The sequence below is a fragment of the Amblyraja radiata genome, chromosome 2 (assembly GCF_010909765.2).
Source record: "Amblyraja radiata isolate CabotCenter1 chromosome 2, sAmbRad1.1.pri, whole genome shotgun sequence".
Taxonomy (NCBI): Eukaryota; Metazoa; Chordata; class Chondrichthyes; order Rajiformes; family Rajidae; genus Amblyraja; species Amblyraja radiata.
Genome location: NC_045957.1, coordinates 110,065,988 through 110,091,813, shown reverse-complemented (window position 1 = coordinate 110,091,813; position 25,826 = coordinate 110,065,988). Strand labels below are relative to the sequence as shown.

The 25,826-nt window shown below is 45.1% G+C and overlaps 1 protein-coding gene across 2 annotated transcripts in view; it reads right to left on the bottom strand.

The window, feature by feature from the left end:
* Nucleotides 1-25,826, bottom strand: part of LOC116966958 (engulfment and cell motility protein 1) — a 314,863-nt gene that overhangs the window by 208,206 nt on the left and 80,831 nt on the right. For both annotated transcript variants that reach the window (XM_033013349.1, XM_033013359.1), the window contains 2 exons: nt 25,297-25,466; nt 11,311-11,346 (listed from right to left, as the gene is read on the bottom strand). In XM_033013349.1, the coding sequence (XP_032869240.1) occupies nt 11,311-11,346; nt 25,297-25,466 (206 nt within the window). The remainder of the gene's footprint in view (nt 1-11,310; nt 11,347-25,296; nt 25,467-25,826) is intronic.

The following is a 25,826-nucleotide window of genomic DNA, read 5'->3' as shown; positions in this document are numbered from 1 at the left end:
TCAGTTCAGTTCAGTTCAGTAAACTGAACTTATCTGTGTACTATCTAACAGTACAAGGTTCAGGGGGCCATTAATAAAATCTGACAAAGTCAAATAGAAAAGATATTTGGACCACTAAAAGTCTTGTCCTACTCCAATCATTCCTTCTTCTCACCGCTCCCGTTGGATGCAAGATATGGAAGCTTCAAAGTGCACACCACAAGAATCAGAAACGGCTGCTGCCTCCTGCCCCTGTGTCATCAGGCTTCTGAACGGTCCTTCCATAAGCTGAGCTACGTTCCGATTCACCTATTTCCCATTGTGGGCATTGGAATCAATGGAACTAGTGTGCTACAATGCTGAGAACTATATTCTGCACTCTGCAGCATCCACTTTGCTCTACCTTTTGTACTTGAGCTTGACTTGATTATATATGCTGAGGTTGAGCTTGTGATTGATGCAGTGCAGCGTAGGTTCACGAGATTGATCCCTGGGATGGCGGGACTGTCTTATGAGGAAAGATTGAAAAGACTAGGCTTGTATTCACTGGAGTTTAGAAGGATGCATACGAGATGATGCAACAACCAGGTTCAGGAATAGCTACTTCCCCACAGCCATCAGGCTATTAAACCTGGCTCGGACAAAACTCTGATTATTAATAACCCATTATCTGTTATTTGCACTTTATCAGTTTATTTATTCATGTGTGTATATTATGGTATATGGACACACTGATCTGTTTTGTAGTCAATGCCTACTATGTTCTGTGTGCTGATGCAAAGCAAGAATTTCATTGTCCTATCAGGGACACATGACAATAAACTCACTTGAACTTGAATTGGGGGATCTTATAGAAACATATAAAATTATAAAAGGACTGGACAAGCTAGATGCAGGGAAAATGTTCCCAATGTTGGGCGAATCCAGAACCAGGGGCCACAGTCTTAGAATAAAGGGGAGGTCATTGTAGTTGAGGTGAGAAAAAACCTTTTCACCCAGAGAGTTGTGAATTTATGGAATTCCCTGCCACAGAGGGCAGTGGAGGCCAAGTCACTGGATCGATTTAAGAGAGAGTGAGATAGAGCTCTAGGGGCTAGTGGAGTCAAGGGATATGGGGAGAAGGCAGGCACGGGTTATTGCTAGGGGACGATCAGCCATGATCACCATGAATGGTGGTGCTGGCTCGGAGGGCTGAATGGCCTCCTGCACCTATTTTCTATGTTTCTATGTATATGTATGGTATTAACTGATCTGATTGAATAGAATGCAAAACAAAGCTTTTCACTGTACTTCAGTAAACGTGACAATAATAAACCTAAACATAAATAATGGTGTCGATTTATAAAGGAGAATTTGGAAAAAAGAGGCAGATACCTCCAGGAACCAGAGAACTACATTTGTAGTCAGATGAAAGCATGCTCACCATTAGTGGGGATATAAAGTGCTGGAATGACTCGTGTCAGGCAGCATCCCTAGAGAACATGGAAAGTTGACTATTCGGGTCGGGATTCTTCTTCAGACTGATTGAGGGAAGGGGATGTAGGGAGGGGAATGCTGGAGAGAGGAGAGGCAGGACAAAGCACGATAGGCAGATAGCTGAACAATGACCAGAGATGAGAAGTGTGGCACAGCGGTAGAGTTGCTGCCTTACAGCGCCAGAGGCCCGGGTTCAATCCTGACTGTGGGTGCTGTCTGTACGGCGTTTGTACGTTCTCCCCGTGACCTGCGTGGGTTTTCTCCGGGTGCTCCAGTTTCCTCCCACACCCCAAGGACGTACAGGTTTGTAGGTTAATTGGCTTCAGTAAAATTGAAAATTGTCCCTAATGCGTGAAATAATGCTAGTGTACGGGGTGATCGTTGGTCGGCGTAGACTCGATGGGCTGAAGGGCCTTATTTCTGCTCCGCATCTCTAGTCTAAAGTGAAGACGGTCTAAGACAACAGGATTGAAGAGTTACAAATTGTGAAGTGGTTTGTATGTGTATTAGTGGTGTGTGAGAGGCAAATTAGGATGAGACTAATTGAATTTGTTAAATTGGAGGAGATTCGAGAAAAAAAGAGATTTGAAGACCTGTAAGAAAATTGCACAAACAAACAAACAAAACACGAGGGAACCTGTAGGTAAATGTTCACAAGACAATGCTGGCATTCGATCACACTCAGCAAGATTAATGACAGGTTGTTTTGGAAAAGCCTGCAATATAAATCATGGAAAGTTTATTTGGCCCATTATGGTTATACTGCTCAGTAAAGATCTGCCCACCGTAATTCTACTTCCTTGGACTTGGGTTGCAGTCCTGCAGATCAAGATAAAAGGAAACTGTCCCATAAAGGTACTGTGCTAAAGACAGTAGGACTGCAGGATAGGACAGGTTTGGAGGGATATGGACCAAGCGCAGGCAGGTGGGACTGGTGCAACTGCGACATGTTGGCTGGTGTGGGCAAGATGGGTCGAAGGACCTGGTTCCACACTTTATCACTCTATGACTGTCAGTTTACCCTGCCTGTAGAAAAACTGCACTCTGCACTGTGCAGGTGCCTTCATGCTAAACCTGTGTACCAAAAGCTTGAAGGAAGCACGAGAAAGGGTAAAGAGACACATGTTCCATTAAGTTATGTATGTCTGGGAAAGCAGACATTAACATTGGCAGAATTACAATGTATGTTTCTGGATTAAGATTCCACTTGCAATAAACCTCTGAACAAGATTTGTATTTACATAGTGAATGTTTGCTCCGTTTTCAAAATCGACAATGTGTTTGTAAGAGCGTTTGAATAACATATGGGTGGAATTTATGGAAAAGCATGAGATTGCAGATACTGGAAGCCTGGAATGAGAACGGAAAATACGGTAAATCTTCAGCAGATCTGGCACCATCTGTAGCAAGAGAAATGGAGTTAACATTGCAGATCAAAGACCTTCCATCAGAGACGATGCTGTATTCAATAGCTAGCTGGTGAAGAAGAACACATCAGACTTTACAACCACTGATTACCGCACATCTATACTGGGAACAGAAGTCTCAAAATGCGCAGGGCTTTCAGTCCAACCCACTAGTCCTGTCCTCCTGTTAGCAGAGCAGCAATGAGCCTTGCACCCTGTCCAGGTACTGATGCCATTGTGTCTCCTCCATGGTAGTTCCAGCAATCCAGGTTAAATCACAACAAGGGGTTAAATCACAACAAAGCAAATCTTTGCCCCTTTCTCAGCCCTTCAAAGGTCAGGGAAATCAACCCAAATATTTCTGGATAGGCAGAAGAATTCAAAAACTGTATAGTAATTTATAATCACAACCGGAGGAGGAGAGCCATTAAAATCCATCAATTAATGGAGAAAGTCTCATTCCTGAAAGCTGCAGAAAATCAGTGTCAATCATCTACTACCTCACCTCGTGAAGTGATTTCAGTCAGGACAGAGATTTACAGCACTACATATTAAAATATGGATGGGTAAAGTGATTGCGTATCGCGATTATCCATCCAGTAACATCCTGAAGATCACCCATCACAATATTGCCTTCCCACTGGCGTGTTTATAATGATCTGAAATGATGCAATCATTTGTTTCTCTGTGTAAGGCAATCCCTTAAATGCTGCAATCAGATTGTCAAAATATCTTTTCGCTGTTTCCTTTCAAAATCCTATACTTCTCTGGTATTGGCAATAAATCAATCTGATGTCAAGAACTGGCTTGGATTACAATATTCCAATATTACCAAAATTCAATTTGTGAACACAAACTTGTTAAAAAGGCGAGGCAAACAATTGGGCTGCAGCCACCTGACAACCAAAATTCATTTTGTGAACACAAACTTTTTAAAAAGGCGAGGCAAACAATTGGGCTGCAGCCACCTGACAACCAAAATTCATTTTGTGACCACAAACTTTTAAAAATGCGAGACAAACAATTGGGCTGCAGCCACCTGACAACCAAAATTCATTTTGTGAACACAAACTTTAAAAAAAGGCGAGGCAAACAATTGGGCTGCAGCCACTTTACAGCCGCATCGAGGGGACTCACCGTGGAGTTGACGTGCGTTCAGTGTTATTCGCAGCTCAGAAAGTCGTGACCCTCTCTTTCCTGGGTCTGGCAGAGACTGAGTGAGGCACTACACTTGCGGGTTTCATAGTCCCTCCCCCTGCCGCCAGCGGGGGCAGCAGAGAGAATGGGGAATTTTTAAAAAACATTAATATCTCTCTGATTTTTCATTAATAGGGAAAATCCTCTGGTCCAGGACGGCGGAGGGGGTCTCTGAGCAAGGTGGACAAAAATGACGGCCGTAGGTGGCGGCGTTCTCTCGGAAATCGCACCACAGTGGGCCAAAAGCGGTCAAGATCAGACTTTTAGTAATATAGACAATAGGTGCAGGAGTAGGCCATTCGGCCCTTCGAGCCAGCACCACCATTCACTGTGATCGTGGCTGATCATCCACAATCAGTACCCCGTTCCTGCCTTCTCCCCATATCCCTTGACTCCGCTATCTTTAAGAGTTCTATCTAACTCTCTCTTGAAAGCATCCAGAGAATTGGCCTCCACTTCTGAGGCAGAAAATTCCACAGATTCACAACTCTCTGGGTGAAACAGTTTTTCCTCATCTCCGTTCTAAATGGCCCTTATTCTTAAACTGTGGCCCCTAGTTCTGGACTCCCCCAACATCGGGAACATGTTTCCTGCCTCCAGCGTGTCCAATCACTTAATAATCTTACATGTTTCAATAAGATTCCCTCTCATCCTAAATTCCAGTGTATACGAGCCCAGTCGCGCCATTCTTTCGACATATAACAGTCCCGCCATCCCAGAAATTAACCTCGTGAACCTACGCTGCACTCCTTCAATAGCACCATCTAAATCATCTTTTTGTGGTCCATCAATCAAAGCTGGGCATTGTATTTGCCACATAGGTGTAACCAGAATAGTGTGTGGCAATCAGATGATATGCAGATTTAACCTCACAAAGTTCTATTGGCGATGGTTTACTCCATTACCAGGTCACATTGAGTACCAAGGCCAATAGGAACCAACTATCTCATTCCTCCCCATCTCTCAGATCCTAAACTTCAAATTTCTAAATAAAATCTTGTACATTTGCTTTATTTGCAATGTTTCTATTTGCCCACTCTCCTATTTTATCCAAATACTTTGTGCCATTCTTAATTGTGTTTCCTCCAAAATCAAATGCCCCATTTAATTATACATCAAGTGGAAACCCAACTCTTCCCCGGTGGCTATTAATGCTTCACATATCCCAATAGTCCAAGAAAGAATCATTGGCATGAGCCATCTTAACCTGGTCAACACTTGTACTGTTGGTCTATACTCGACTTGGGCAATATACGAGATACAATTCTCGGAAGGACACAGACATCTGTGCACCGTACCTTGAAATATGGAATGCAGGTTGATAAAGTGGTTAAACTCCCCGTTGGATTGCAACCTTGTCATGGTCGGGGAGCTTGTGTGTCTCAGTGACCTCTAGAGCTATGCCAGCGAGAGATTTGTCTCCTGTTAGGGTCTCCCATGCTGAACAGGGCGAAGGGTAGAGGCGAGACGAAGAGCGATCCACTGGTCCTCCAGATTGAAGGTTGAGCACAGGGCTAACTAACAACCCTGTCTCATAAAACAAACGTGTTACGGAAACAGCAACTGAAGGAATCAACACTACTGAGTGGAGGATCTTCGTTGTTGCTCTACATGCCAGGAGGCATAATAGGCAGTAAGTAAGTAAGTAAGTGGTTAAAGCACATGGGATCTTGGGGTTTATAAATAGAAGCAAAGAGTACAAGAGAAAGGAAGTCATGACGACCTTTATAAAACACCGGCGCAGCCACAGTTGCAGTTCTGCAGTCACATTTGAGAACAGATGTAAACGCTTTGTACAGGTGTAAATGAGGGGGGGAAATCCAGAGACGAGGGATATTAGTTATACGGGTAAATTTGAAAAGCAGGTGGTATCGTTGGAACAGAGGAGGTTGTGAAGGCATTTAACAGAAGTATTTAGAATCATGAATATTTACACAGAGTGAATGGAGAAAATTGTTCCTTTTTGGGGAGAAGTCAAGAATTAGTTATGGTGAGGGGGAAAAGAATTGGACGGCACGATGGAGCAGCGGTAGAGTTGCTGCCTTACAGCGCCAGAGACACGTTTTCTGTCTGTATAGAGTTTGTATGTTCTCCCCGTGACCACGTGGGTTTTCCCCGGGTGCCCCGGTTTCCTCCAAGGACGTACAGGTTTGTAGGTTAATTTGGCTTTGGTAAATTGGCTCTGGTGTAGGATAGTGCTGATATACAGGGATCGCTGGTTGGCACAGAATCGGTGGGCCGAAGGGTCTCTTTCTGAGCTATATCTCGAAACTAAACTAAACTAATCAAAGATAATCAAAAAATTCAAATGTGGCAAATGGTTATGATGAAGAATGCACTACCAGGAGTAGAACTACACAGAGTTTTAGTTGTGGTATTTTAATTTGAAACATTTACAGGGCTATGGGGAAAGGAGAGGAGCCAGCACACACTCAAGAGCCACCTCTGTTCTGTAACCACTGTGATTTGGGGAAGGAATGTGACTTAAGCATGGTACAGCTTACAGCTCCTATTGGCAGTAGAGAGTCCTACAAGAAGAATGATGGTTAGGAATTCTCAACGGGAACAGCCAGCCCCTATCAAACATCACACATGGGGGGAGGTTTGTATCATGACCATTCCACAGTGTCGCCATTACAGACAGGCAGGTCAGGACAAAGATAAAAACTAGTATCAAGTTCCCCTCTGGGAAGAAGGAGCACATTGTTGATACTCTCGGTCACTCTGATTTATGGACTGGTTTCCAGGGACATATTCTGAGACGGACGTCAAGTGCTGCTGGGCAGTCATCAACTCGATGAAATACATTTGCCTGAAACTTGTTGATTTCCCATCAGAGCGGGATGTCCGTCTGGGAATGTTGCCGACCGGCCGGCCGGCTCCAGGCTGCAGGGATAGGTGCTGAAGGACTCGCTGAAGCTTGGTGTAGCCAACACCAAGGCTCTGTGGGGGAGGACCACCGTCTGGGGTCCTACTGCAGCTGCACATGGAGAGGCAGAGCGTAGTGGAGACCTGTGGTGGAGGCCTGAGGTGAAAGAGTGGCAATGCACTTGCAAATCAGAAAGGTTGCATCTTGAACGTAGCTGGCAGGTGGAGGTTTTCCCATGTGCCTACTTTCCAAGGCCGTGATATCAGAGGTCACAAGTCTGAGAATCGGTGTCAGAGTAGCCCAAGCAAGTAACCGCAGTATACTTTGTAGCTGGTACACAATGAAGCAGTAGCATAATGGTGATGATGGGACTTGATGGTCAGGGTGCAGAACATCCCATCATGTTCCCGACTTGTGCCTTGTGGATGGAAACACTTTGGAGTATCAGAAGTGTCATTCATTACAGAATACCCACCTCTGACCTACACTTGCAGCTACATAATTTGCGGGTATTCCAGTGGAGATTCTAGTCAATAGCAATCCAGAGATGGTTCCGTCAGAAGAATGGGTCCCGACCCAAATCGTCATCCATCCCTTTTCTCCAGCGATGGTGCCTGACCCGCTGAGTTACTCCAGCACTTCGTGTCTATCCGAGATGTTGAGAATGGAGGACTTGGTGATAGTAATTGTACTGAATGTCAGAGGTATTGGTGTTGGGGGTGGTCATCTGGGAATTCTTGGGGCTTGAATGTTAATTGCCTAGTATCAAGCCCACACCTCAATCTTGCCAGTCTGCTTGCATTAAAGTATGATATGGTTCTTTCATGAGGAGTTATAAACGACTTTTACAGTGCACAGTCAACCCCAGTACTGAACTTATTATAAAAGTACGGTCATTGATGAAGCAGCTGAAGATGGCTGAGCCTGGACATTGTCTTGTGGAGCTCTTGCATTGAGGTTCTGGGGTTGGGATGATTGGCCTCCGATGGTCACAACTATCCTTCTGTGTGCGAGGAAGGACTTCACGCATTGCTTGACATCCACTGATTTCAGCTTTATCGGGTTTCCTTGATGCCACACTTAGTCAAATGTTGCCTTGATGTCGAGAGCAGTCACTCTCGCCTATCTCTTGAATTGAGTTCTTTGATCCAATAGACAACAGGCAATAGGTGCAGGAGTAGGCCATTCGCCCCTTCGAGCCAGCACCGCCATTCAACGTGATCATGGCTGATCATCCACAATCAGAACCCCAATCAGTATCCATATTTACACCAAAGTCAAGAGCCAAGTGGTTTGGTGGAAACTGAACATCAACAAGCAGGTCAGTGGAGACCAAGTGTCGTTTGATGACACATTCCACAACTTTGCTGGTAACTGAGTTGATTAATTGGACAGTAATTAAATGGGTTAGATTTTGGTGTAAAAAGCAAAGTGTTGGAGGAAGTCTGTGGATCAGGCAGCATCTGTAGTGGGAATGGGCAGATGAAGTTTTACATTGAGACTCTTCTTCAAACTAAATGAAGTAGGGGTGAGAAAGCCGGAAAGAGAGCCGGGGGCAGGATAAAGCTTGGCAAGTGATAGGTGGATACAGGTGAGGTGACTGAGAGATGAATGGAGGAAGTGACAAAGACTAGACGTGAATAGATGAGCTCGCCTTCCATCCCCAAGTCCTTCAGAAGGCTTAGGAAGTTCGGCATCTCCCCAACAACCCTCACCAACTTCTAAAGATGCGCCATAGAAAGCATTTTATCGTGATGCATCACAGCATGGTTTGGGAACAGCTCCATACAAGGCCGCAAGAAATTGCAGAGTTGTGGATGCACCCCAGTCCATCACATAAACCAACCTCTCTTCCATTGCATCTATTTACACTTCACGCTGCCTCAGCAAGTCCACCAGCATAATCAAGGGTGAGTCTCACCTGGGTCACTCCCTCTTCTCCCCTCTTCCAAGATGTACGAAAATTTGAAAACGCACACCTCCAGATCCAGGGATAGTTTTTCCTCCCAGCTGTTATCAGACAATTAAACCATCCTCTCACCAGCTAGAGGGTTCCTGATCTCCCATCTACCTCATTGGAGACTTTCAAACTATATTTAATCAGACTCCGCTGGACTTTACGGTAGACAAAAGTGCTGGAGAAACTCAGCGGATGCAGCAGCATCTATGGAGCGAAGGAAATAGGCAATGTTTCGGGCCGAAACCCTTCTTCAGACTGATGTGGGGGGGGGGGGGGGGGGGGGAGAAGAAAGGAGAAAAGAAGAGGAGGATCCCGAGGGCTGAGGGAGAGCTGAGAAGGGGAGGAGACAGCAAGGGCTACCGGAAATTGGAGAATTCAATGTTTATGCCGCTAGGATGCAGACTGCCCAAGCGGAATATGAGGTGCTGCTCCTCCAATTTCCGGTGGTGCTCACTCTGGCCATGGATGATGCCCAGGACAGAGAGGTCGGATTCAGAATGGGAGGGGGAGTTGAAGTGCTGATGCGGACCGAGCGGAGGTGTTCGGCGAAACGATCGCCAAGCCTACGCTTGGTCTCACTGATGTAGATTAGCTGACATCTAGAGCAGCGGATGCAATAGATGAGGTTGGAGGAGATGCAGGTGAACCTCTGTTGCACCTGGAACAACTGCTTGGGTCCTTGAATGGAGTCGAGGGGGGAGGTAAAGCGACAAGTGTAGCATCTCTTGCGGTTGCAAGGGAAAGTGCCCGGGGATGGGATGGTGCGGGAGGGAAGGGAAGAATTGACCAGGGAGTTACGGAGGGAGCGGTCTTTGCGGAAAGCAGACATGGGGGGAGATGGGAAGATGTGGCGAGTGGTGGGGTCACGTTGGAGGTGATGGAAATGACGGAGGACTATTTGTTGTCTACTCCACTGGACTTTATCTTGCATTAAACCTTATACTCTTTACCCTGCATCTGTACACTGTGATCGGCTTGATTGTAATCATGTATAGTATTTTGCTGACTGGGTAGCATGCAACAAAAAAGCTTGCACATGAGACAAATATAAATTATTCACTTTTATCCCCCAACTTTCCCCTTCCCCTGTCCTTTCCATCCATGTCCCTCTAGCTTTATATTTCACTCCTCTTCTTCTTTCCTTATCTGACAAACTTCTGTCTCCTTTACCTCTCTAGGATGACACATACTTCATTTGTCTGCCCTTTCTCCGTGCACCTGTATCCACCTATCACTTGCCACACATTGACCTACCCCCACTTCTCTTTCTCTGCTTTCTCTCCCCTCTTCCAGTCTGAAGAATGGTCCCAGCTCAATATGTCATCTGTCCATTCCCTCCACAGAGGCTGCCTCACAGATTGTGTTCCCCCAGCTCTGTCTTTTGCATCTACGGTTTCTTGTGTCTGCAGATTGGATTTATCCTTCTTTTGGTCTATTGTCCAAAATGTCACATATTTGCCTATGTTCAGTACTTGGTTGTGAATGCATCATTTATGCCTTCAGCAGCAGCTTGATGGGTCATGTCACTGAAGATGGGGATATTCTTGGACTTCCTCATCCCAGCAGCCATTTACTTGCCCACCGCTATTCACAACTAGATGGTGGGTCTGCCGAGCTTTGATCTGGTCCGTGGATGTGAGAATATTTAGCGTTGTCAATTGCAAGTTGTTTTTGCTGTTTATTTTTCACACTTCTGTCCAACAACACAGCCTCAACAAGTCTGGAACTGAAGGCAGGATGCAACAATTCATAACTTCCCTCCCAAAGTAGCCAAATCCCAAGACATTAAATTAACTGACTATCTCCGTAGGAACACATCAAAACAAAAATCACTCCGGCCTAGTTACGAAGAAGCTATACCAGCCTGTGGGCCTACAACGTTATATCAGAAAACTTCATGAGACAACATTAAAGAAGGACCAAAGTTTGCGTGGAAGCAGATTGGGAACAAAGTTCTTCACCTTTGAACCCTTTACAAATAATCGCACAACCAATGTTCTCAAATTGTAGATTTTCTTTTCTACAGTTGGTACTTTGGAACTCCATAAATTATTTATTGTATTCAAAATATTTTCTTCTTCTTCTGGTAATGGATTTCCACCTCAAGGATTTGGTATTTATGGCCCGGAAAAGTGCCTTGGGCAATTCAATCAGTGTATTTTTGGATCAGATACAAACCTGAATATAGAATTTCACGTTAGAAACGCAAACTGCCTGGACAAAGGAGGGCAAACAAAAAAAGCTGATTTTTTTTTTTAGTGGAGAGGAGAAACCAATGAAGTGCCCATTGCATGCACACACAAAGCACTGCACAGAGCGAGAGGCGACAGATTAGAGAGGGAAGCGTTATTTGAAAGTGTAAGGCCTTGATTTCCAACCATGCAGTGAGAGTACACAAAGTAACTGTCCAATTGGATTCTTACCAGGGCTTCATAATCTTCTGTAGTTTCTGATAACGTCTGCAAAAATTTAAAAACTTTCACATATTACACAGTTCTAAAAAAAATACAACTTACACAGACTGGCAATAGGCGACCTTTGCACCCTGAATTTTTTTCCTCTGCTCTCTTTCAAAGGTCAAGGAGACATTTTAAATACTCAAACTAGTTTTCAAAATCCAACAATTTTATAAGGCAGGTCAGAAGTAACTTCCCCCATTCACAATAACCTCTTGGTCCAAGACAGATGGAGTGATGCAATGGTTTTCCAAATCTCACAGCAATAAGCTTTTGAGATCTCACAGCAATAAGCTTTTGAGAACTGCATCATCTGCAGTTCCTTCTTAAAAGCTTTTGAGTGAGTTACACGGTCATGTGCAAGGAGAGTGTACACAATAGAAAGTGCAAACCTCGTTTGTTAAACCCCACTCCGTCCTCAGAAAAAGGGTGGGTGCGTGGAGAAGGCGGGAAAAAGACTAAAAAGAAAAAAAATATTATTTATAATTACTGTGCACAAAATTCCACGATACTCCCCGGATTTTACAAGGATAAACAAGAGCTGTAAAGAAAGATCATATAATACATAGCCCATGATGTTTCTTCCTGTTACCTAGTTAATCCAATTAACTGGGCTTCACCCCCAGAAAACTGGTACTTGACATATTTATTCTTTCAAAAGTTGCTTCCACTTGTCTTGTGGATAATATATTCAGGTTCCTTTCAACACACTTCAGAGAATTATTTTCATTTCCCTTCTGGTTTCTGTTGCAATTTCTTACGGCCCCTAGGTCGACTAATGCTCTCTTGAACTTCTACAGGTTTACAGTAGAGTGCGTATCGACTGGTTGCATCACGGCCTGGTGCAGCAACCCGGATGCTCAGGAACGACGGAGATTACAAGAAGTAGTGGCTGCTGCTCAGTCCATCATTAGTACTGGCCTCCCCACCATCAAAGTAACCTAGAAGAGGCGCTGCTTCAAAAAGGCAGTCAGCATCATCAGGGACCCACCACCCTGGCCATGCTCTCATCAATCCTGTCATCAGCAAGAAGGTATAGGAGTCTGAAAACCATCCAGCTTCGTGAACAGCATTACAAATGATAACTAAATCATGAACTACAAACTGTCTTGGTTGCACTAAAGACTTTGCAATAATATTGTTTTGTATTTATGTTATCTACGAGTACTGTGTTTACTGGGCTGTAACACTGCAGTAAGTTAGAATGTCATTGTTCCGTTTTCATATGACAATTTAACACTTTTGACTCAGTTGATAACAGTTTCTTCCCAGCTGTTATCAGGCAACTAAACCATCCTACCAACAACTAGTGAGCAGTCCTGAACTTCTATCTACGTCATTGAAGACCCTCGGGCTATCTTTTATCGGACTTTACTGGACTTTATCTTTTTATCTGAACTATAAACGTCACCCCCTTTATCGTGTATTTGTACACTGTGAATGGCTCAATTCTAATCATGTATTGTCTTTCCACTGACAGGTTAGCACGCAACCAGTGCAGCACGGTGACACAGCGGTAGTGTTGCTACCTTACAGCGCTTGCAATGCCACAGACCCGGGTTCGATCCCGACTGCGGTGCTGTCTCTACGGAGTTTGTACGTTCTCCCCGTGACCTGCGTGGGTTTTCTCCGAGATCTTCTGTTTCCTCTCACACTACAAAGACGTACAGGTTTGTAGGTTAATTGGCTTTGTATAAATGTAAATTGTCCATAGTGTTAGTGTGCGGGGATTGCTGTTCGGTGCGGACTTGGTGGGCCGAAGTGTCTGTTCTGTACCTCTAAACTAAACTAAAAACTAGAAGCTTTTCACTGTGCCTCAGTACACGTGACAATAAACTAAACTCAAACTCTTAACTTGCAAAAGTATATCAAGACATTTCTTAGGCTCCACTAACACTATGTCCTATACTGTCCCCATCCACAGAGAGTTGTATCTCCAAACAAAACTAAACTATTTACAGAAGATAGACTATAAAAGACAATTCTCCTCTTTTTGTCCGCTTATACATTTTATTTTATGTTCCACACAGATTTCCTCACTTCCTTCTTTATCTCAAGCTGCCAGCATTCTTTTCTTCTGCTATTTCATCCAGCTTAGAGTCATAGAATCATAGTGATACAGTGTGGAAACATGCCCTTCGTCCCAACAAGCCCACATTGGCCAACAATGTCTCAGCCATACTAGTCCCACTTGCCTGCGCTTGGTCCATATCCCTCCAAACCTGTCCTTTCCATGTACCTGTCTGTTTCTTAAACAATGGGATAGTCCCAGCCTCAACTACCTCCTCTGGCAGCTTGTTCCATACACCCACCACCCTTTGTGTGAAAATGTTACCTCTCGGATTCCTACTAAATCTTTTCCCCTTCACCTTGAACCCATGTCCATGTTCCTCGATTTCCCTACTGTGGGCAAAAGACTCTGTGCATCTACCCGACCTATTCCTTTCATGATTTCGTATACCTCTATAAGATCTCCCCTCATCCTCCTGCGCTCCATGGAATAGAGACTCAGCCTACTCAACCTCTCTATAGCTCGCACCCTCTAGTCCTGGCAACATCCTCGTAAATCTTTTCGTAACCCTTTCAAGCTTGACAATATCTTTCCTATAACATGGTGCCCAGAACTGAACACAATATTCTAAATATGGTCTCACCAACGTCTTATACAACTGTAACATGACCTCCCAACTTCTATACTCAATACTCTGACTGATGAAAGCTAATGTGCCAAAAGCCTTTTTGACCACCTTCTCTACCTGCGACTCGACCTTCAAGGAACCATGCACCTGTACTCCCTGATCCCTCTGCTCTACAACACTACCCAGAGGCCTACCATTTACTGTGTAGGTCCTGCCCTAGTTCGATGTCCCAAAATGTAACACCTCACACTTCTCTGTATTAAATTCCATCAACCATTCCTCCGCCCACCTGGCCAATCGATCCAGATTCTGCTGCGATCCTTCACAAACATCTTCACTATCAGCAAAACCAGTGTATCATCAGCAAACTTGCTAATCTTGCCCTGTATGTTCTCATCCAAATCATCGTGGTTTGCCATCTTATCTACCTGATAACGAGTTCCACATTCTCACATTCTTGATATATCTGCAGTTACAATTAGGTCTGAAGAAGGGTCCCGATCCGAATCATGCCTATCCATCTCTGCCAGTGATGCTGCCCGACCCGCTGAGTTACTCTAGCAATTTGTGTCTTGTATTATCAGCAACAGTGCTTGCAAAGAATGGCCGTAACAAAGTAGATTTATATATTTTCATCAATACTATGTCCCGAGTGCTGATCATTCAGATTATTTTTTAAATTTGGTGCACATATTTGTGCTTAAAATTATCCTTCTTCCATGAGTCCATTATGCCCTCATCCTCCAGTGCTTAGTTACTAGTTTACTTAATTTACACTACTTTACTAAGCTTACTTGTTTACTAAACATACACTACATTGTTTAAAGCAGCTCCAGAGCTTGCCGGAACACCAGGTTGAAAGAGAAGATAGCATAGTTTTGCATTTGCTCTTGATTACACCTTTGAAAAAGTGTTGGCAGATGGGTCTTCAGGGAGGTTACAGTGGCACAGCTGGTAGAGCTTCTGCCTCACAGCACCAGAGACCCAGGTTGGATCCTGACTTCGGGTGCTGCCGGTGTGGAGTTCACATGTTCTCCCTGTGACCACGTGAGATTCATCCCATTGCTCCCATTTCCTCCCACATCCCAAAGACGTGCAGGTTTGTAGGTTAATTGGCCTCTATAAGTTGCCCCTAAATGTGTAGAAAGTGGATAAGAAAGTGGGATAACATAGAACTAGTGCGAATGGGTGATGGTCAGCATTGACGGTTTGGGCCGAAGGGCCTGTTTCTACGCTGTGTCTCCAAACTAAGCGAAAACTACATGTGTAGCCCATGTGGCTCGCCATACTGTATTTCATCTTCGTCTAGTTTGTTCTGAAGGATGTACACGTGGGATAAGCATCAGTGAGCTTCAGGTAACAAGATTCAGTCCTTTCAAAGGGAGAAAGGAGAAAAACAATTTAATAAAACTGCACTTCATGCACAAGTGAGGAATGTGCGCCATTCAAAATGTAGACAGTTCAAAAATGCAACACGTCGAGCATCACCACCGATTCCCACCGAATCATTACGATTTCATGAATAATCCATCCCTGCATGGTCTTGCATCTCGAAGGAGCTTTAACAAGTTCTAACCCAGAATGGGCTCAGGCACAAGGCAAGTTGCTGCACATGGCTGGACTTTACGTAACCAATTCAACATGGCACGGATTCAGTGAGAATAGTTCTCCAGCATTCAACAACTCTACCCCCCACCTCTCCCTCCCCACAGCAAATGAACAAGCAGCAACACCAGAAATCCCATCCTTGCTAATCCATCCATCTGATCATCTTATTGTGTCTTCTGATTGGGTACCAAAACCACATGGATTTGTTTTAAAAAACAAAATCAAATCACATTATAAATGCGAGATACAATAAATGAAATATTTTCCATTCAACCAGTGAGTTTTCAACAAGCAATGTGACATGACTTCATCGGGGATACCAGTTGGACAGGAAGCCACCTTGCTTTCTGTTCCTGTTTAAACTCCAGCTGCCATCCCTGCACAATGCATGAATGCCATAAGTTCAAGGAGCAGAATTAGGCCATTCGGCCCATTAAATCTACCCCGCCATTCAATCATGCCTGATCTATCTTTCCATCCTAACTCCATTCTCCAGTCTTCACCCCATAACCCCTGACACCCTTACTAATCTAGAATATGTCAACCTCCATCTTAATAATGTCTAATGCAGGATCGGACTGGCAATTCATATATCTGCTTTCTCCCTATATCTCTTGATTCCTTTAGCCCTAAGAAGTCTATCTAACTCTCTCTTGAAAACATCCAGAGAATTGGCCTTCACAGCCTTCTGAGGCAGAGAATTGCACAGATTCACAACTCTCTGGGTGAAAATGTTTTTCCTCATCTCATTCCTAAATGGCCTACCCCTTATTCTTAAACTGTGACCCCTGGTTCTAGACTCCCCCTACATTGAGAAAACATTTCCTGCATCTAGTTCTGAAAATATTAATGGGAAGCTTGATTTTAAAGCATTATGCAAGATTACAGAGGGATTTTAACAACGACCATCAAACCTGCAGTTTCTGTTCCAGCCATGTTGCAAATATTAACCACGTAGAGGTTCAGGACCATCACACGAGCTGCGCAAACACGCTTGCTTCTCCAATTACATTTCTTAGCTTTTATAGGCTTCCAGGATCAACAATGAGTCATCGAGCTGTACATCACAGAAACAGGCCTTTCGGCCCACCTCCTCCATGCCAACCATGTTGGCATATTGGGCTAGAACCATAACCCAGCCTATCCCTATATCTGTCCGACTGTCTTTTAAAAGTCATCATTGCATCTGCTTCCATAGGCTCCTCTGGCACTTCATTCCAGATACGGACTACTCTCCAAGTGAAAGGATGCACCTGAGGCCCCATCTTAAATCTCTCCCTCCTCACCTTAAGCCTCTAGTTTTAAAATCCACTATTCTGAGAAAAAGATTGAGGGTCTTTTATCCGTGCCCCTCATCATCTTGTTCACCTCAATTAGGTCCACATTCACAAGTAATAGGAGTATAATTAGGCTATTCGGTCCACCGAGTCTACTTCGCCATTCAATCATGGCTGATCTCTGCCTCCTAATCCCATTTTCTTGCCTTCCACCCCATAACCCTTGACACCCATTCAAATCAAGAATTTGTCTATCTCTGCCTTAAAAATATCCACTGACTTGACCTCCACAGCCCTCTGTAGCAATGAGTTCCACAGATTAATACCCTCTGACTAAAGAAGTTCCTCCTCAAGGTCTTTTCTAAAAGAGCACCCTTTAATTCTGAGGCTATGACCTCTGGTTCTAGACTCTCCCACCATTGGAAACATTCTCTCCACATCCACTCTATCTATGCCTTTCATTGTTCTGTAAGTTTCAATGAGATCCCCCCTCAACCTTCTAAACTCCAGCGGGTATAGGCCCAATGCTGTCAAACGCTCATCATACGTTAATCCACTCATTCCTAAAATCATTCTTCTAAACCTCCTCTGGGTTCTTTCCAGAGCCAGCACATCCTTCCTCAGATATCAGGCCCACATTTGAATTGAATTTAATACATTTTATTCGGCAAGTATGTATACATACAATGTATTTGCCTTGGTGCTTTGCTCGTAAGTAACAACACGATATACAGTAAACAATTAAGAATCAAATATTATAATTTAAAAATGTGAAGAATGAAATAAAATACCAGAGCAAAAGGAGGCTACAGACTTTTGGTTATTGAGTAGAGCTACTGCTTGTGGAACTAAGCTGTTTTTATGTCTGGCTGTAGCGGCTTTGACAGTCCGGAGTTGCCTTCCAGAGGGAAGCGCTTCAAAGAGTTTGTGGCCAGGGTGAGAGGGGTCAGAGATGATCTTGCCCGCTCGCTTCCTGGCCCTTGCTGTGTACAGTTCGTTTATGGGAGGCGAAGGTTGCAACCAACAACCTTCTCGGTTTTGCTCACAGTACTCCAATTGTGGCCTTGACCAGCGCCTCAGCATTACATCTCTGTTTTTGTATTCCAGTCCTCTTGATATAAATGCTAGCTAGCATTGAATTTGCCTTCCTTACTACTGATTCGACTTGCAAATTAACTTTTTGGGAATCCTGCACCAGTACTCCCAAGTCCCTTTGCCCCTGCGATTTCTGTATTACATCTCTTACAATAAGGTTATCCCCCAGCCTCCTATAGTCCAAAGAAAAAAAAAGTCCCATCCCTATTCAACCTTTTCTTACAACTCAGTGTATTGCGTTCACCACTGTATCTGGTTGGAATGATCACGTCACACAGATGATGACATTCATAGAATCAAAAGCACTCAAGAAAAGAACAGGTGTTAAAATGGAGCCAAGAGATTACTCTACGAACCATAAGGGCCTGTCCCACGAGCATGCGACTGCATGCGGCAAGAGCGACTAAACCGGAAGCGGGGACCGCACGGGGGTCGCGCGGAGGTCGAGTGATCCCCGTACAGGGCCTGTCCCATGAGCATGCGACTGCATGCGGCGAGCGCGACCAAACCAGAAGCGGGGGCCGCGCGGAGGTAGAGTGAGTGACATGAAGTTCGAGCGAAGTCCGCGGGAAGTTCGCGCGTGACATACGGCGTCGAGACGGTGCGTACGGCCTCAATGCGGCTGCGGGCCGGTAGGCCGTTGCCGCACGGAATTTTTGAACACTGTTAGTTTTCCGGAGCCCCGCGCGATGTCGGGACCGGCTCCGCACAACTCCATACGGCTCCGGCGATCGAAGTGGGACCGACCCCGCGAGGCCGTACGGCTCAAGAGACCACGTTAGGTCGCGCTTGCCGCATGCAGGCGCATGCTCGTGGGACAGGCCCTTTAACCTCAATAATTTAACTCACCTCCTTCTGCACACTTAGTTCAGTTCAGTTTAGAGTTTCAGCGTGGAAAGAGGCCCTTCGGCCCACCGACCAGCAATCACACCAGTTCTATCCTATACACCAGCGACAATTTACAGATGCTAATTAACCTACATGTCTTTGTGATGTGGGAGGAAACCGGAGCAGCCAGAGAAAACCCACGCAGTCATAGGGAGAAGGGAGAAGGTACAAACTCAGACTGTACAGGCTGAACCCCAGGTTAGGATCAAACCCGGGTCTCTAGCGCTGTAAGGCAGCAACTCTACCGCTGCGCTAATGTGCCTTCCTTAAAGATCCAGCCAGATTTGGGAGATCTTCACTTCTCTAATCTTATGCATTACTTTCCACAGCCGGGGGAGTCCACAAGCTAATCAGCAAATAACCTAGCGCTAGTTAGCCCATGCCCCTTAAACTATCAGCAAAAGAAACAAATACTGCCCACACCACAGACCAGGCTTCATCTGGCAAATTTTGGAAATATTACTTCTTCTTCTCAGCAGAACATAATCACAAGGATGTCTCATCAAATCACATGGCCTTATTTCCTCTGTGCTGGGATAAGATCGGTTAATTTGAAGGGGCGATTAACTACAATCAGAGATTGGATTATTTTCTCTGTCCATGTCAGATGTTAAGAGGAGACCTTTATATAAGGATATCAAATTATGAGAGGCATAGATAAGGTAGACATTCAGAACCTTTTTCCCCCTGAGTGGAAATGTCAAAGGGCATATCTTCAAGGTAAGAGGGACAAAGTTTAAAGAGAATGTGTGAGGAAATGCAGGGAATGGGGGGGAGACGGTTGACGTGCAGGCAGATGGGATTCGTTTATAGAAACATAGAAATTAGGTGCAGGAGTAGGCCATTCGGCCCTTCGAGCCTGCACCGCCATTCAATATGATCATGGCTGATCATCCAACTCAGTATCCTGTACCTGCCTTCTCTCCATACCCCCTGATCCCTTTAGCCACAAGGGCCACATCTAACTCCCTCTTAAATATAGCCAATGAACTGGCCTCAACTAGATTTCCCCTTTATCCTTAAACTGTGACCCCTTGTTCTGGACTTCCCCAACATCGGGAACAATCTTCCTGCATCTAGCCTGTCCAACCCCTTAAGAATTTTGTAAGTTTCTATAAGATCCCCCCTCAATCTTCTAAATTCTAGCGAGTACAAGCCGAGTCTATCCAATCTTTCTTCATATGAAAGTATCTTGGCATCAAGTTCGGCACGGACTTTGTGGGCCGAAGGGATTGTTCCAATGCCGTTCTTTTCTATGCTCTTGAGCTCAGAGGTTAAAGAAAAATTGATCAGAAAGTATGTTATAAGTTAAAGGCAATAAGATCACCTACTCAACAGGGGGGGTAAAATGTAAAGGAAGGAATGTACTGTTTAAATGGACTGATGGACACAATTCTAAACTCTCAGTGTACCATGACTACTCCCCTGCAAACAAGTATTGCTGCAATACAGCTCCAGAGACCTGGGTTCAATCCTGACTACGGGTGTGGTCGGTATGGAGTTTGTATGTGTAGGAAAGAACTGCAGATACTGGTTTAAACTGAAGATAGACACAAAATGCAGGAGTAACTCAGCGGGACAGGCAGCATCTCTGGAGAGAATAAATGGGTGACGTTTCAGGTTGAGACCCTTCTTCAGAAGGGTCTCGACCCAAAATGTCACCTAGTCCTTCGCTCCATTGATGCTGCCTCACCCGCTGAGTTTCTCCAGCATTTATGTCTACCTTCGATTTTCCAGCATCTGCAGTTCCTTCTTAAAGATTCACCATCATTCCACTTCTTGCTAGTAAGAAATACAGAAGAGGTTTGTTTACTTTGACGAACTACTTCCAAATGACATCTGACATCAGGAGCCTCACAGCTCCAGAGACCCGGGATCGATCCTGATAGAAACATAGAAAATAGGTGCAGGAGTAGGCCACTCGGCCCTTCGAGCTAGCATCGCCATTCAATTGGATCATGGCTGATCATCCAAAATTAGTACCCCGTTCCGGCTTTATCCCTTGATTCCCTTAGCCCAAAGAACTAAATCTAATTCTCTCTTGAAAACATCCAGTGAATTGACCTTCACTGCCTTCTGTGGCAGAGAATTCCACAGATTCACAACTCTCTGGGTGAAAAGGTTTTCTATAAGATCCCCTCAACCACATGTGATTTTTTCTATTACAAATCTCAAATTGTGGAGTACAGAGGCAAATAAATAAACAACAGGTCTTTGTCCCAAACATTATGGAGGGCACTGTATATGCCTCTTCCTTGGCTTTAACACTATCCTTGACTTCCCTCATCAGCCACGGTTGAGCCGCCTTCCCAGTTTTATTTTTTCGCCAGACAGGGACGAACAATTTCTGGAGTTCATCCATGCGGTCTTTAAATCTTCCCCATTGCATCTCCACTATCAATAGACAATAGGCACAGGAGTGGGCCATTTCAACCCTTTAAGTATAATTGGGCAGTCTATCCTAGCCAATTCCCATCTCATACCTTCAAAGTCTCCTTTATTCAAGTTCAGGACCCTAATCTCTGAATTAACCGTGTCACTCTCCTTAAATTTTGTCTGTGTGGAGCTTGCTCCGGGTGCTCTGATTTCCTCTAATGCCCCAAAGATGTGCGGGTTTGTAGGTTAATTGGCCTCTGTAAAAATTGTCTCTCACATGTATCGCGATGTGGATGAGAAATTAGAATAACATAGAACTAGCGTGAACGGGTGATTTATGGGTGCTGTGAACTCAGTGGGCCAAAAGGCCTGATTTGATGCTGTATCTCTAAACTAAAACAGACAAGAGGTTGTAGCTAAATGACAAAGAGGGAGGATCAGCTCTGCCTAGACAACTGCGAGAAGTGTGCACTCTAGGATCCTTGAGTGCACATTACCAGTGTTCAGTACGGTAGGGCGACACGGTGGCGCAGCGATAGAGTTGCTGCCTTACAGCGCTTGCAACGCCGGAGACCTGGGTTCGATCCTGACTACGGGGCACTGTCTGTACGGAGTTTGTACATTCACCCCGTGGGTTTTCTCCGAGATCTTCGGTTTCCTCTCACACTCCAAAGACGTACAGGTTTGTAGGTAAATTGGCTTGGTATAAGTGTAAATCGTCCGGTAGGATAGTGTGAATGTGCGGGGATCACTGGTCAGCGCGGACCCGGTGGGCCGAAGGGCCTGTTTCTGCGCTGTATCTCTAAACCAAACTAAACTGAACTAATTTCTCACTCCGATGCTGACAGTACAGTAAACCCTAGCTGTAACGGCCCTCTATATAGCGGATGTCGGTTAAAGTGGACAGAGGCTCCCGTGGCACGGCGCCCCCACTTCCACCAGTTACACAATGGCTGCAGGAAGCGGAGAGAGCGAGCAGCATGAAGGTGGCGTGAGTATCAGGCCAGTCCCCGGTGCACCGTGTGTGGGGCCTGGGGCTCTGCTGCTCCCCGGCCTGTGAATTACTGCTCGTTTAAACCCCCCTCTCCAAAAACTGTGTTTCTTCCCTCCCGGCTTTGGTTTAATTAAACGTTACCTCCTCCCCCCAACTCGGTTATAGCGTACAATCGGCAATAACAGACACCATCCCCCCCCCCCCTCCCCCCCCCGTGGACTGTTATGGTGAGGGTTACTGTATTTACGAATCCTAAAAGACCGTGGCATTTGTTTAATGTGTAGGAAGGAACTGCAGATGCTGGTTTAAACCAAAGATAGACTCAAAATGCTGGAGTAACTCAGCGGGACTGGCAGCATCTCTGGAGAGAAGGAATGGGACTTATATCACATGGGAAAATGAATTAAGTGGGACAGACGTAGGCAGAAACAAAGTGTCTGCCAGGGCAGTTCTGCTTATGGATTTTGGAGAGAAGGTAAAATAGGCCTGTGTGGGGCTGGGGAACGATAAGGTTGGAAGCTGTGGAGCGGAGACAGACGAAAATTGTTAAATCAGAAATGGGCTGTGAGATTGTGGCCTGGTACTCATCTGTGGGTTCATTCTTTCTCTCCAGAAATACTGCCTGAAGGGCCTGTCCCATTTGGGCGTCACTTGGGCATCATTTACGCAACATCACTTACGCGTCACGATGCATGACGCGTGCGTTGTGACCCAGGCGTAACGCGTGCATGGCGTGCATTACGCACTCATGGCACGTGGTGAGACGTGGTGGCGTAGACAGTGACGCGCAGTAGCGCGCGGCGTCCATGGATTTTTGGGATTCTCAAAATCCTCGCGCGCCACCTGCGTGAAGTGCAAATGACGCCCAAGTGCGACAGACCCTTGAGTTACTCCAGCATTTTGTGTCTATCTTCGGCATTTGTTTAACTCAGTTTCAACAGTGTCAGGTTACAGAGCCAAATCTGATGTACCTTTGTCCTCTCCATCCCACAAACCCCTTGGCCGACTTTAGCAGCCGAACAGTGAATGGGATATCTGGGTCCTCCTTACAAGAAAGATTCACATGTTGCTCTTAGCTGCTGACAAAAGGCGCACCCTTGTCGCTGACAAACTGCCTGCAGTTCACATAAACATCTCATGGACAGAAGCCCGGGTCCAAGTTGGCAGCAGATAGGAGGGCACTTCTGCACAAATGGGTCCCCCTATGCTTTTTGCAAGTAAATTATATGATAATAAAGGACTCGCTGCTGTGTGGTATGGTTCTATTCATTGCCGTTTGCGGGTCTTGCTGATATCTGTGGGCACACCATCCATGAAGTTGTCAGCATTTCCACTCTAATCGCTTTTATAGCAAGCAGCAGCATCAAGGAACCACTCGGAGGAGGCTGCTACCCTCGTACCTGTAGGACTGATACTCATCCACACATTGAGATGCCAAAAAACCCTTGGAAACTCAGGAGCGTTGGATTGAAGCGTTGAACAGTGCGACCGTGCTCCATGTTAGCTGAAGCACGCATGGCAATCAGCTTGCACTAACTGGGTTGGAAAGTCACAGAATCAACTATTTTGATTTTACAAGACACAAGAGGTTGCCATTGTGTCCATTCTGGCTCCTTGTGGAGCAATCCCGTCAGTCTCACTCCCTGGCGTAGGAAGGAGCTGCAGATGCTGGTTTACACCGAAGGTAGACACAAAGTGCTGGAGTAACCCAGCAGAGCAGGCATCATCTCTGGGGAGAAGATAGAGAAATCCCTTTCTCTTTCTCTGCAGACTTGCAAGTTATTCCCTCTTACATGCCTTTCTAATTCAGGACACCAGACTATACTTCTGGTCTCAATGTGGTGTCAGAGATTATGTCAATGTTAGGATTAGCAGATTAGGAATATTAACTCCTGGATCCAGAGGGTCTGGAATTCAGTGGGAATTGCTGAGCGGCGGCATTCCGCTTTGGAACTGATGACCACGGCCCAGGAGAGTCTGCTCGCTGAGTTTTTACAGTGTAATTAGAAACTCTCTTGAGGTTATTTAAAGCACAGGAGCAACTGGACTGTGAATTTATGAATGGTACAACAGAAGTCCTGGTTGCCCATCAGTAGTAAGGTGTTCGTTCACTGATGGAAGTGGGGAAGCTGGTGGCCTCACCTGGTCTGACCAGTTGACAATTCACTGCCTTGCTTGATTCTAAATTGCCATCTGAAATGCCTAAGAAGCTATGCTATGGTATTAGCACTGGATGATAAAGTTTGGTGCTAAGGGAATGCTGCCCCTTAAGTATTGCCTACCATAGGTTCATAAGTACTAAGAGCAGAATTAGGCCATTCGGCCCATCGTCTACTCCGCCATTCAATCATGGCCAATCTATCTCTCCCTCCTAACCGCGTTCTCCTGCCTTCTCCCCATAACCCCTGACACCCGTACTGATCAAGAATCTATCTGTCTCTGCCTTAAAAATATCCATTGATGGCCTCCACAGCCTTCTGTGGCAATGAATTCCTTACAACTTTTACAACATTAAACCAACATTTTGTTTGGCCTCGTTAGGTGATTATAAAAGACCCTACGGCATTTTGCTCTTGAATCTCATATCCCAAGAATTAATTGAAAAAAATATATTATTTCAAACTGTAGAACTGAAATCCAAGTCCATGGATTATTCCATATGGGTGAATTCATAACTTTAATCAGTAGAAACAAGGAACTGCAGATGCTGATTTACCACAAAAAAAACACAGTGCTGGAGTAAGTTAGTGGAACAAGCAGCATCTCTGGAGAAAATGGATAAGGTGACGTTTCAGGATTGCGACCCTTCTTGAAGAGTGTCGACCCGAAACGTCACCTATCCATGTTCTGCTGAGATGCTGCCTGACCCGCAGAGTTACTTCAGCACTTTGTGTATTTTTTTAAATAACTTTATTCCCCATGCACTGCAGATGTTACGACTCCTCCCCCCTGTTCCCATCTCAATATTGGCATTGTAATCATTAACGCTTTCATTACCCACTGGACTTCATTCTTCCCATCCAGCCATTCACTACAACCAGACCCCAGGGCTAGCCCGAAATGTGCAAACACTTACTCAGATCCACTTTCCACCATCTGCGTTAGGAGGGAGATGCCGTCAAGGTTAATGAACTCCTGGGCAAAGGTGATGTCGAGGGAATGATTAGCCAAGTCTTTCAGTGCTTCTAATTTAGCATCCATGCTGGAAGACTGGATTCTCTCATGGATCGCCTGTGCAACTTGCGTCTGGATAAGTAATTAAGAGACAAGAACAAAAGATAGGCAGAAAATATACTCAGGGCATAAGCTTGCTTTGATCGTCAAATGAACCTGTTCCAAAACAGAGCACAATTCCATGGAAAGTACATAAATCAGCCAGACATTATTCTAAATGGCCAATCCACAGTGTAAAGGGTCTGCAGATTATTCAGGTTTACACTAAGTTCTACGTAGCCTGGGTAACTCGTAATAGGAAGCCCAGTTAATATCCTCCGCACCAGCTGAGATGGTGACCAATGGTCCATTGGGAATCACAGGGGAAACAGCATTTATAATGCGGTCAATTGAAAGCTCAGACTCATTTTTTTATACCAGGCGCCAAAGCTG